The following is a 14,066-nucleotide window of genomic DNA, read 5'->3' as shown; positions in this document are numbered from 1 at the left end:
ATTGCATAAATATTCCATTCAAACTCAAATATTATTTGTCAGTAAATCAGGGGGCACAATAACATAAAGATATTTCCATTCTATTTCTATTCTGTATCCCTTGATGGTGCTCCGTGATTGGCCAGAATCTTCTAATTCATGGAGACTGTCTTTGTCTGTAATAGGATGCAACAAAAGCCACAGAAACACCCCACTGCAATTATGCACCGAATGGCACATAATAGTGCTGAACAAAACTTTTTTGGAATAGCTGGAGAGCACTCTGTTTGAAAGGAACAAAAGATGGCTGCCCGCCGATTGTTCTTTCACTGATACTCGTAGCTGGTGGCAAAAGTGAACCAAAGTGGAACATTCACTGTCGTTTTTGTTTTTACAAGTTACAAGATCATAATGAATACTGTGAAATGAGGCATACACTTTCGAAAACAGCGACATGAAACATTGTTTAAATTCTGTGAACTGTGGTTAACTTGAATTATGGAGATCCATCAAATATAACTTAGTAAAGTGAAGCTTTGGGCTAGTTGGTTTTGCATTACGAAATAGAAACAGCGTGATTTTTGCACAAGGATATGTCGTGTCTCGTTCGTGTCATGTTGTCCATGTCGTTTTCTTTTGTCCTCGTGTAAAAATCGCGCTATTTCTATTTCATAATTGATGAGATCTTTAACAACTTTGAAATGTATTGGTTGGCAGGTATTTTAGTTATGAAATATTGTCGATAGAGATCCTAGTCCTCGCATATTACCTTGCATTGCGCATAATTGTAATCATGGCAAGTTTTAATTAGAACAACTGACATCAGTAGCATCAAGGGCATCACTGTGCGCTCGCGTTTTTTTTTTTTTTATGTGCAGCCTGACAACGTGATCCAGGCAGCAGTGGACAAGATTAACGCTCTTCTCGAGTCTTACATGGGTATCAATGACTCTGAACTAGGTAATGAACATTTTTTTTTTCTGTTTTCATATTCTATCAACAGCACTTTATATGGTCACGAAAAGGGAATTCACCGAAGCATAAGAATGGGCTGGAGCGCATTCGGCAGGCACTCCCGAATGATTTCAGGAAATCTGCCACTGTCATTAAAGCGAAAAGTGTGCAATCAGTGCATACTGCCACTTCTAACGTGGGGCTGAAAATACATAACAAAGCAACTAGAGAAAAAAATGATAGGCATAACATTAAGAGATCGGAGGATGGCCGAATGGGTCAGGGAACAAACAGGGGTAGTGTAGCGCATATCCTGATTGATGTCAAGTGAAAGAAATGGACTCGGGCTGGCCACGTAATGCGTAGCACAGACAACCGGTGGACAGTAAGAGCAACAGAATGGTTACCAAGGGATGGGAAACGCAGTGGAGCGACAAAGTCAAGAAGTTTGCAGTGATAAAATGTAATCTGCTCGCACAGGATAGGGTAAACTGGCGATCACTTCGTCCTGCAGTGGACTAAAACAGGCCGAGAATGATGACGATATGGCATCCAGCTCAGTAAATTTCACACACTGGGAATCCAAGAAAAATAATATTAGTCGTAAATGTTTTGCGTTTAGCACGTTTTCTATACGACTGTTAGTGACTAAATGCAAACATGCAGGTTAAAGAGCATGTACGTGCGGCATTACAAATTGTTACATGTTGATGTACCACAACGATTGTTAAGTGGGAGCACATCATCGTATTATTTTTGTCACTGAAATAAAAGATGTCGCTAGCGCACGGCTGATTGAGAAATTTGCTGTAGCACATAAATGCCATTTGCAAGCTAGAACCATGTTGATGTCATTCCCACTGGCAAACATTGAACTCAAAAAAGTGGGTTCTTATGGCATATGCATTTCGACTAGCTTTTGTTTCGAGTGAGACTCAGTGTGATGAAGCTACTGCGCATGAATGCTTCTATTATATCCAATTTCTATTTCGACTTTGTGCTGTCTGAAATGCAGGCTTGTGAATACCCTAACATGCATCCACAGTGCGCCGTTGCACGCTTTCTTGCTACCAGAACGCATACTTTGCACTGCTGGATGAATAAACGCTTACTTTGTTGTAACCATTATTGTCTTGGACCTTGCATTTTAGGCTTTGTAAACCACAGTATGCTATAGATAAAAAAAAAAGCATGGACTACCAAGCCTAAGCTTACTCCTTTATATCTTATAACTTAATAGATCTGTCTTGTTTATATTCACATTAGATTGCAATATGTTGTTGTGCGACATAATGCTCTGTGATAGAAGGTAGAGTAATTTTTTTGTCTTACACTCTGTACCAAAACTTACTCAGGTTCCAGATCACGGAACTCATGAAAGAGCAAAACCTCTTTGTTACTAAGGCATGTAGCTGATTAGCAATGAGTGTGGGACACACATTTACAGCGCATTATATGAAAAAAATTTTAAGAAAGATTCAGCTTCTAGTGTCTCTTTTTTTTGGGTCTCGGTTATATCTTAGAACAGGACTGCATTATTTGGTCTGCGCCAATCTTTAAAATCTGCCATTTCTTTTTGGTCCTTCAGACTTCATCTTGCTGCTAAATAGTAACACCAGCCTTTTCCTCTTAGCATCTCTTTTCTTCGATATCAAGGTGCTCACTCATATGAATGGTGCTTTCTCTTTCTTTTTTTTTGTTGATAAATTGAACAAGCAAGAATTTCAAGTGTTCTGTGATGCAGTGTGGACTACAGACACATTCTTGTCGAATTCGAATGAGAGAAGAGCGGTGGTAGAAAGTTGCTAGGGTGCAAACACAGATTATTGTATGAATCTGCTTGTGCACTGCACCGTTCTGTCACAGGCCATAAAAATGACAGGATTTTTTGGCAGTTCCAAGCACTATTTGGGTACCTGTTTCAAGCATTTATTTATTTATTCATTCATTTATTGCAGAAGTACTGCCGGCCTTTCATATGAGGCCTTAGGCAGGAGTGGGTCATGCATAAAAGAAAGCACATATGGAAATACAACTTGTCACCATAGAGTACTAGCTCATCAAACTGAAACACTAGCACTTAGACAATTCATAAGTTTTTTGTGTACATGCACAGAAAGAAAAGAAGAAGAAAACATAAAAAAAAAACAATTACAACAAGCATCTCTTAATAAAAATCTGTTGATTGAGTAACATCTAAAAAAACAAACATCTTATGAAGGGGGCAAGATCAGTAACGTTTCAAAAACACAACGCCTTCATGACACATAAATGCAATGGATGCCATGAAAGTATTTTAGGTATATGAGACAAAGTACTAGAAAATGAAACATAATTTGAAACCTAGCACACATCAGCTATGCGAGTCGAAATAATAGGGGGAGAAGCATAAAAGAGAGAGGGAAGTCAAGCGGATTACTGTTGTTGCTGTTTTTGCCACGATTGAACAGGTGCGCAGTTTTCGAGATCCGCAGATAGAGCATGTTTAAAATGTTTAAATGTTTAAAAGCTGCAAACTTCTCTGTACAGCCACTCAAATCTGGGAGCTTGGCTGCGAGAGGCCCAACCCACACGAATTCGTGACTGCGGTGGCCGATTCCGACCTGGACGCATTTGGTTTCACCGAAGACTTCCTCTTTGACATCTGGGGTGCAATTGGAGATGCACGCGCCGGTCGGCTGCCACCTAAGGACCACATGGCTCGCACAGACCTCTGAGCTTTGGTCTTACGAACAGTTGTCTTTTTTGTGGAAGGGCGACAATCGGCAGGTCCTTTCTCTGGATCTTGCAGAAGTTATTCGAATAGTAGGTGCCAATTTGGCACATGAGTGAGTTAACCAATCATGACTGCTGCTGGAGTGAACTGGTCAGCTGCATCAGTTTGTGAAGTCACTGTGGACGATGACGTCTGCGCACCACGCATCAGCAGACTAACAGAAGCCCTTGTTTGAGGCTTTACGGGGATAAATGTCTGCTTAGCAGATACTCCGGATGTCCGCGCTCATTCAGAATCTGTGTAAGCCTGATTTTCAAGCAGAGCTGTGTGGTGGCTTGTCTTTGTTTCCAGGCTGGTTTGTTCTGATACACTGGTCAAGGGCTAACCACCGCTGTGATTTTTTTATTTTCAGGCTTCTTGTGTCGGCATAAAGTTCCTTTCACTTCTCATTCATGACATTCCAAGCATTGTGGTTGTGCAGTTTAATTGGTGTTACACGGTGTCGCTAATAGTACGAGTTTTCCAAGCATTTGTATGACTAAAAGCTGTAGATTTTACATCCACTCACAGTCTCACATTAAAAAGTTGGTCTTGGTTTTTTTAAGGTCAGAGACATTTTTTTATATATATACATATATATAAACATGTACAAATACATAATTCACAGTGCAATTTTGAAATGAGATCAGCAGCCTTGAGAACTTACCGAGCTTCTACACATAACTGAAAAGGAGGCCTTGGTCTATCTACTTAGCGTGCTCACTCAGTACAGCATTACTAAAGACGTGACAAACCAGCATGACACACTATGCATATCAGATAATTATTTAAAGCAGCTTTGCCTTATACATTTGCAAATAATAGTATTAGTCTGCATTTTCTGCCAGTTTACATGCTTCACCATTTCAGAATTGTATGCACACAAAATGCCGTTCGCTTGCATTCCAAGGAACAGTAGCTTTTATAGGCAGGCTCTGTGCTCTCCAGTCAAGCGTACGGGAACTCCCACTGAAGTGACATTCCATGAGGCAACAGCTGTTTTGAGATCTTTACACTTGCTTGCCATCCTTGTGCAGTGCTTTTTGCAGCATGATTTTGTACATTGTCTTTATTCACTGGCACTTCTATCTACAGAGGTTCTAATGCATCGCAGTTGTGCTTGGAAGTGAATGGTGCGAGGATGCTTTACCTACTCCTAAGACAGTGGTGTTCCTAAATCCATCCGATAATGTACCTATTCAATGGCACAGCTTAAACATGTGCACATGCTGTACACATGTTCCTTGGTAATCCGTCCTGCAACACATGCACCATTGCATATTTTTGTATGGCATAAATATATTGATGAACAGGGTCAGTGCACATGAAAATTTATCTATATTCCGATGAGATTTTCTATCAGTGCTTCAAAACAGTATACTCTACTGTGTCTTCTGTATTAAAGTGCCTCTGTAACTTTATCAGGTACATGCCAAGCTATTTTTACGGAGCTCCTCTCTTTTAGCTCTTGCTTAAGACATTCCAGATATCTGTGCCACACACTTGTAGTTTATTAAGTGTGGTGCTTCGGCACTATCATACTATGCAATGCAAGATAAATCCTGCATCTCACAGGAGTCGCCCGCTCTCATATTTGATCACCTTCAAGAATGTTTTAAGAGGCACCATATCAAATACATATACAAATGGCACAAAGTGTTGTGCGAGGCAACTATTTTTTATCTAAGAAAAATTCAATGAGGCTGCTGTACATACCATTTGCAAAAAAGAAACAAGCATCCACTGCAAGAATGCCAATATGCCAGAGAGGTAGGCATCTCTAGATGGGAAAGACATGGTAGAAACAGCTGTGCACTTGTGAAACTCTGAAAGGTTGCACCCACAGTGTGAACAGTAGACTATGCGCTTATTAATTTAAAATGGGATCATGACAAATCGCACGTAACTTTGGATGAGGGAATAGTTTTTCTGGCTAGGTTTAAAATAGAAAATAATAATGAACAACAGTGTGAAAAATTTTCACTGAACTGCAAGAATAAGTCACGAGTAGCCTCAAACCTATCAATGGCTTTCTAGTAGGCCACTTCTTGCTCCGATAATTGTCTCGTGATCGTTTTTGCAGACATCCACTAGTCAGACATGGTTCTTTCTCTAAATGTGCTAGACAAGGAATGAGGACAGTAGATGTTTATACTGTGACCTTGTCTCTGAATAAACCACCTTATTTTTCAACTCCTGTGTGTTGACTGAATCGGGATCTTTTGGCTGGTACTCATTTGTATGAATTGCGCATCATCCAGTTTTACGGTGTACCAACAATGAATCGTACAAGTTTTTTTCGCATTTACTAATCGTTACTATTTTGACTACTGCAGGTAATTGCTCTTTTCTGGGCATGTTGCGAGCACTCAACAGCATATTTCTAAGCAGTAGCATTGCAGAGTAATCCATGCGGCACTTTTTCACTGTCAGGGTTGAGGCAAAATCTGCAATAAAAAAATTAAAGGCCCATTGGTTGAACTGGAAGAAATGGACTGCATGAAAATGTGAACTCTGTAACAGCCTTTCTTCAAATGATATTTTGAAGAGCCGCTGTGACACGAAGGGAATCTTTATTGCTAAGCTTGTGCACCAACTCGCTACAATGCGCACAACAAAGTTTAGCTGGAATTGACCCACAATTACTACTCCCATGATGTTTACTTGTCTTGCAGTACGGGTAGGTGTGCTCCACACATTTTCTTTGGCAGGCGTTATTAAAGAGGCAGAGGTGCCATGCTTAAGTGCTGAAACCATTTTGGTGTGTTGCAAATGCTAGGTAATTGCACATTAAAGGGATACCAAACAAAAATGGGAAAAAATTATGAAAAACATCGAAATTGTACTTGGAAGATGACTACTCCTATAAACAGTTTATTTCACATATTTTTGCAGTTTGCTGTATTTTTCCCCTTCTACAAAGACACCGAGATGTGCCCCTCACAGAAGCATTGTTTGCGCCAGTGCCGTTCCTAGTGGTTTTAGAAACGCACAGTGGAGTGGGAGCAGGGCGGTTGAAAGACGCGGGTAACGGCTCGCATGGTTGGCACACCCGTTTCCGGAGACTTTAAATGTCGCCTCCTCTAGTTTACGGCGTGGCCGCTAGACGCGGAAGTTTGTGAAAAATGCATTAAATTCATTATTTTCTGCTAGTTTCTGCCTGAAATGAAGGTTATGTCTACTTGTTTCAGCACCCAATCTTTCAATTGGGCTGAAAATCTGGCAGCAAAAATTTTGTTCAGTATCCTGTCAAGCATGTGGATGGGGCTTTGCAAGCCCATCAGTTCTCTAAAAAGTTGAGAACATTGGGCATATTGAAATGACTGTGATTGAGCTGTTTTAATGTGTCTAGCCTTGGCTGAACGCTTGGCAAAATGAGAAAAAAATGTAACAGATTTGGAAGAAGGGGTAAGCACGCAATGTTCATAATGTAAAGTACACCTTTGCTTTAAATGCAGCTGAAGTGTGAACCAGAATTACCTTGTTTTAATCATTACTTTGTCATCAGTTCCACCAGGTAAGCAAAGGTCCATGGAAATGGTTGCTGCATACTGGTGAAGGACCATGAAAGAAATAAAATGCACCAATTGAACTGTGGCAGCAATACAGTATAGAAAATGTTTTGTAAATGAGCTTGTGGCTTTGCATCCTTTCACATGCTCGCCTGCTGACCTATCAGTGCTTCATGGAGTTGGAAGAGGGCTGCAAATCTCGGATTCCGTTAAAACGTTCATCACTGAGTGGAAGTATACGTTTTTAAACAATAAACCATTTTCTCAGCACTGGCATGCAATGGTGACTATCGTATATAAAACATGCGTGCTGCTGATGTCTTATGGTGCAGCTTTCAGCACTTATAGCAGGTTGTGCTAAACAGAGCCATCCTCAAAAGCAGTCTTGGGCAGTAACTAGTTACTAGTAACACGTTACTGGTAACTAGTTACTTTTTTCAGTAAGTGTAACTGGTTACTTTTGAGTTAGAGGAACTAGTAACTGTAACACTGCTACTTTTTTACACAGTAACTGTAACGGGAAATACCGTTAGTTACTTTCTCATATCCTCGCCACCTTTCACTTTTCCACAACGCCACTCCCCTCGCAGTTAATGGGGGGAGGTCGCTAAGAGGATTATCTTCCCTGGAGAAGACCGAGGTCGGTCTTCTCCAAGTTCACGTCCGTTTTTTTTTTTCTTTCACATATATATCCTTTTCCTCACTTTTTCTCAATACCATGAACTAGCGAAAAACCTCTGATTGTAAAAGGTTTACTCCAACTTAACACAACAATTATTAACAAAATGACCTATGCAGGTCGCATCCTCGGTATACACTGGTAACAAAGAAGGAAAGAAAAAATGAGTGGGGGTCGACCAGTGCACAAGTCACGCATGTCTTTATGAACGTCTCATAGGGGGCCGTGGTTGTTGTTGCAAGCCGATGCGCCACGGCAAATAATCCGCGATTCCAGAGGTCCCCCACCCTCCCTCAACTTTGTTTGCGAGCCAGCGTCGTCGCATTGTTTAGGCCAAAGCTATCCCCAGTTGTCCAGCAGTGTTCAACAAGCTTCGTCTTAGATGGCGCTGCATGGGTTGCGTTACTGAATCTCGTGTAGTTATAAAGCGAGATTCAGTAACGAAGAAGAACTATGTACATGCTGCGGGGGAACTAAGGAAACGATGGAACATGTACTGATTGAATGTGGCGATATTCACCCAGGTATACGTGTGGGCACATGAAGCCTTGGGTTTTAGGGACAACAATGGAAAGCTGAACACGCCCGCGATAGAAATAAGTAAGAGACGGTTAGAGTATTGGTGGCAGAAAAGTAGAGATAAAGTACAAAAATAAATAATTGGGGGAAAAAAGGTTATTCTGCCTTAAGAGGCAGAGAGATGGACTGTGAATTTATATTTTTTGTTATAATAACATAGATTTAATCAATGTAGATAAGGCATTAGGACAACATGAAACAAGGAAGTTTTTTCTTTTTTTTTTTCTTTTTTTATCCTTCGAGCCAGGTGGCAGACATGTCACCGCCCCGTTATAAAGGGGACGCTCATAGCATCCATCCATCCATCCAGCAATATGCTGTTTGTCGATCGTTTCCTGCCCGTTTCGCCGAAGTCAGTCGCGTCGCAATCCCCGCATCGTATTGCAGATCACCTCGCTGTGATCACCTGCAGGTGTGCGGTCTTTGGGTTTCGCGAACATATGTTCCAAGGAGTGCTTTGCGCCCAGCAGACACAGAGCTCTCCGAACGGACTCATACACCTTGAACGTAGGGAATACACAATGGACGTCGTCGTGACGCACTCTTTGTTCCTCTTCGCATGCGCTTCTGGGTATCGCTAATAAACGTCCTAGGATAATGCTGTCATTCCAGTGCATCAACTACATTTTCCACTTCTAGTATCCAAGGAAGTTTATTATTATTATTTCTAAATAGAGTCCCTTTTCACCAACGGTGCATGAACAAAAAAAATTTATGCAAGAAAATGAGGCATACACAAAGAATGCTGGTGTTGGGCCATCTTTTTGGTTTCCTTCGTTTAGGGTTTTGCCACGTCCAATTTTGACTACCCGCATGCCTTCATACGTTTCAATTAAATATATTCAATCACTTGGTTTGTGATATATTGCATATTTTATACAGTAATGGAAAGATAACGACGTTACTTTTTCAGAGTAACTGTAACTGGTTACTTTTGGAAACTCTGTAACTGTAACAGAGTTACTTTTTTGGCTTAGGTAACTGTAACTATAACACTGTCACTTTTTACTGGTAACGTGCCCATGACTGCTCAAAAGTCTCCTCGCACCTTCAGACGCACTTGTACACTAATTTTGCAAAAGTTGTACTTATGCTACACTACACTTGAAGGAGCCCTGCGCCTAAAATTCACGCCCCCCCCCCCCCCCCCCCGAGTTTTGCATTGCAAAGCATTCTTTGTATCATCCCGAGGTAAATGTAGATGGAATCATGAAAGTTGACGTGCCCACTAAAGTTATTCAACTTACAAATACAAAAACAAAACCAGATGACCAAGGAAAGCATACACAATTACATATCATTCAACCGGAGAGGACTTAATCAGCTTTAAATCAAAACGCGCCTTTTATTCGGTGGTAGAAAAGGCAGTCGCCAATTGTGGCCATGACAAGCCGTTGCTGAGATTTCTGACAAACGATTTGCCTAAGCCAATCGCTGGTAGCGACATCTCCTGAGGATTTCTTCAACCACGCCTGTAAACACTTGTGTAACCAGCCTTTCGAGGTGCAGCACTAAGAAACACAGACAGAGGCACAACAGGCACTGAGTTACAACCATAGACGCGCTCAGATTCTGATTGAGCCGCGAGTCTGATGTGAGTAATGTTTTGGCGAGTTGGAGTCCAAGTGAATTCGGTTGAGAAATATTTTGGTAAGTCTGAGTCCGGTTCAGGAAATCTTTGCCGAGTCTGAGTAAGCCCTAAACGCAAAATGTATTTCTTAAGCGAGTCTGAGTGAGCTCCACTTCTTTTTGTTGACCTATGGTGCAATCCACTCATCTTTAGTATTACTATAAGCCTGATGTGGGCTCATGTCTACTCACACATATTTCAATGCACTAGCACTCATACGCCAGCTCAATGTTTATTCATCAGAGGCACGAGTTACACAGAGAAGGGGGTGAAATGCCTTGAGCCCCCCCCCCTCCCGCAAACTCTTTCACATATAGTTCTTGATAAAAATATCTCATGCGAGTTGTGTCTTTCAATCAAAATGTCCTTACTGGATTGAAACCACTGATAATTTGTATCTGAAGGTACGAGATCAAAAGGCGCATCGTAGAGCACCATTTATGCGAGATATTGGCATCAAAGAGCATTGACATCATGATCAAATATAACTAACCATATGCTTATGCACTCATCAGTTGACTCAAGACTCGGATCAACCTGCGAGTCTTGAGTGAGTTCAGGTGAGTAATATTTTGGTGTGATTGAGTCTGAGCGAGTCCAGTTGAGAAAAATTTAGTGAGTTAGAGCCAGAGTGAGCCATAAGCGCAAACTATATTTCTTGAGTGAATTCCGCTTTTTTTGCCAACCTATGCTTGCCACTCATCTTTATTGCCATTACTGGTACTCTTAAATGATTTTATATAGAGGAGGCTTCACATGGAGCATGGAACTGCTCTGTAAGAACAAATTTTGTTTTTTGTTTGAGTGATTCTGGCACATATTTTTGCACCACTGATGGCAATAAAGATGAGTTGCAAATCAGTGCCCGTCGTGTCTGCTGTGTGTCTGTGTCCATGTGTTTTTTAGTGCTGCACCCCAAAAGCTCGACCATCAGACAGCTTGCCCAAAGCAATCTTCTACTTGTATAGCGTTATTCTTGTAGCAGCACGGCCAATACAAGACAAAAGCTGATCTATGAGGGTTTTACCATGAAGTAAGATTCTTAACGATTTTTGACAATGAAAGGTGTGGTTATTGGCATTGAATACTACATGTTTCGAAAGTGCAGACTTTCCCTTATTTTTCCACCTAATTGCTGTTGAGATTAATGCCTTTTCGCATGCGGTGTACCATCTTCTTCATGCCTAAATCGTAGAACCCCTCCGCTGCGCCGCAGAAGGCAGCTTAAAACCTTTTCTTCTAGCTCCTCTCCGTTTCTGAAATGCATCCCACCCAGGTGTTTCTTTAATTCAAGGAAGAGATGGTAGTCACTTGGGGCGATGTATAGGCTGTAGGGCGGGTAGGTCATGGTATCCCATCCAAATTTGTTGATGACATCGTTTGTTATACGGGCGATGTGCGGACAAGCATTGTCCTAATGGAAATGCACTCCCTTCGTGAGCATGCCTCTCTTGTTTTGAATCGTGTGGCGTAGGTTCTTCAAAGTGTCACGGTAGTGGCCCGCATTGATTGTTGTACCGGCAGGCATGAATTCACACAATAACCCCTTCCTGTCCCAAAAGACGCTCGCTATCATTTTGCAAGCAGACAGTGTTTGTCTGAACTTCCACAGCTTTGCCAGCTCTAGATGGTTCCACTGACAGGATTGTTATTTCATTTCCGGTGTCGTGCAGTAGACCCAGGTCTCACGCCCTGTGACAAGAGAGTCCAAGAATTCCTTGCCATTGGTTTCGCAGGCCTGAAGAAATTCACAGGCCTCTTCAATGCATTGCCGTTTGTGCTCCTCCGTAAGCATTCTCGGGACCCACCTTGCACAAACCTTGGCATAACCTAAATGGTCAGTCAATATTTTGCCAATGCAGGTCTTGCTAAGATCAGGAATCATCTCCCAGAGCTCCTGAATTGTCATTCTTCGACCTTTCAGCATTGTTTCTTCCACTTCAGCATTGTTTCTTCCACAGGACGCTGTATGTCCATCTTTGAATTCTCTGCACTATTTGCGCACGTGTTGAACACTCATACACTTTTTTCCGTAGACTTCACACAGTTGAGAATGAATGTCCACTGGCGCAATGTCCTTGGTATACAAACAACGAATCTCAGGGTGTAATTCGCACCTGGCAGGAGAAGCGAGCGGGAGCTCCATCTGTAACGGCTGCCAAGCCAAGACTGAGCATCGCAGACAGCTCAATGGGGTGGGGACCCCGCGTAACAGTGTTCCTCGCAACTGCAGCTCATTCAGAACCTTATTTTATGGACAACCCTCGTAGTATGTATGACTGCTGCTGCTGAGGCGATTATGCCAGTAGAAATGTAGAACTTGATGATTGCAATATTGTTTATGCATGCCGTAGTTGACATCAATGTCAGGAAATTGCGATATCACTGCTGCTGTTTTACCATCGGGCCTAGTGCAACACTGTGAAAGTGCACCAGAGATTTGAGTAAACTGATGGGCAGCACATCTATTGTAACTGCTGTAAAGGTTTTTATTTGTGTTGCACACTGCCAAGCCATCTACACTCAAACCTCGTTATAACGAACACGGATATAACGAATTATCGGTTATAACGAAGTAAACGAAGAATAGTCTTGTAATAGCTACAGTGTTAGTAATAAACGTTTATAACGAATTTTCGGATATAACGAAGTTATTTTCGTGGCAGATGCGACTTTGTTATAATGAGGTTTGAGTGTATGTAGGTAGTTTTAAAAAACGTAAGACACATTTTGAAAGTTAAATGTAGTGGCCACAAGTGAGACATTACCATGTGAGACATGACCTTTGTGCCCAACCGTTCAACACGAATCGCATAAAGTGCATGCCTTTGCATCACATTCATTGGCAAAAATTGTTGATTTTTAACGCGATAGCGTTAAAGAGCTCGTTTTGCAGAAATTCCGGTGTTGGCGTCGTTGGTTGTGAGCGAAAAATCATCATCTTGTCGGTGACCGAAAAATAGAGAAAGCTGCAAATAAAATAAATAAAAATTTTGAGTCAGAGTGAGAATCGAACCCAGGCTGTCCGCTTGGCAAGCAGGTGTTCTACCACACACCCACGCCTCTGCTTGGAACTGCACTGAAAGTAACTTTCATGCTTTGCAAACATACGCATCCTGTATACAGGTGCCGTGGTGTACGAGATGTAATATCACAGTAATATTGCGTGGTACAAACGTACATTGCCATCGGGTGTCACACCATGTGAATATCATAACGATTTGGTGGTTTAAAGCCAACTACCCATTACAAAAGGTACACACATTACTGCACATATTCCGTTAAGACCACGTAGTGGATGCATCGCAACTGCGAAGAAGTTTCTCTCGCATAATTGCTCCTGGTTTAAAGCATGCTACCCATTACATAAGGCACACACCTTAGAGCGCACATTTTGTTAAACACACGTAGTGGGTGCACTGATACTTCTAAAGAAATGTCACGCACACAGACGTTCTCACACACTACCGGGCACTTGACACGCTTGTGATGGATTCTGTGTAGTCTACAAGCGCCAACCACACTGTGGTGTCTTCCTGATCGAGTTTTGGTGGGGCATCAGTGTCAAGTGGCGCATGACAACGAGGGCGGCCACGAAAGACGGAGGCAGAGAAGGCAGACACCAGAGCTCAGCGTGATGCGGCTATGCAACCACTTTGTACTTCGTCAATTACATTGCAGTAATACACAATGTGAACTTCTCGAGTAACAACATACATTAAGAAGTATGCACTAAGTGGTTGAAGTACGCACTAGGGGCAGGATATCGCTATCGCGTTTAACTCTTAAAGGCGAAGCTTAAGCGTTCTCCAATTTTTGATGCTGTAGTTGGCGTGGAAACTGATTTCAGGAGCAAGTTACTTATATCAAACACTTTGATTTTGGTGATTTGACTAACGTTGCAGGCATCATCACAAAATGTTATAAGCAAACATACAATAAAAGAAACATGCATAATTTGGGGTGCATGTTGTCTTA

At 41.8% G+C, this 14,066-nt stretch overlaps 1 protein-coding gene across 1 annotated transcript in view; it reads left to right on the top strand.

The window, feature by feature from the left end:
* LOC119404690 (PDZ domain-containing protein GIPC3) overlaps positions 1 to 5,881 on the top strand; it is a 28,150-nt gene extending 22,269 nt beyond the window's left edge. The window contains exons 5-6 of the mRNA XM_037671309.2: positions 858 to 939; positions 3,463 to 5,881. Of these exons, the coding sequence (XP_037527237.1) occupies positions 858 to 939; positions 3,463 to 3,650 (270 nt within the window). The 3' untranslated portion in view covers positions 3,651 to 5,881. The remainder of the gene's footprint in view (positions 1 to 857; positions 940 to 3,462) is intronic.
* Positions 5,882 to 14,066: the final 8,185 nt, after the last annotated feature.

The sequence above is a fragment of the Rhipicephalus sanguineus genome, chromosome 9 (assembly GCF_013339695.2).
Source record: "Rhipicephalus sanguineus isolate Rsan-2018 chromosome 9, BIME_Rsan_1.4, whole genome shotgun sequence".
Classification (NCBI taxonomy): domain Eukaryota; kingdom Metazoa; phylum Arthropoda; class Arachnida; order Ixodida; family Ixodidae; genus Rhipicephalus; species Rhipicephalus sanguineus.
The sequence above is the reverse complement of the archived record's forward strand: the minus strand, read 5'-3'. Positions and strand labels throughout refer to the sequence as shown.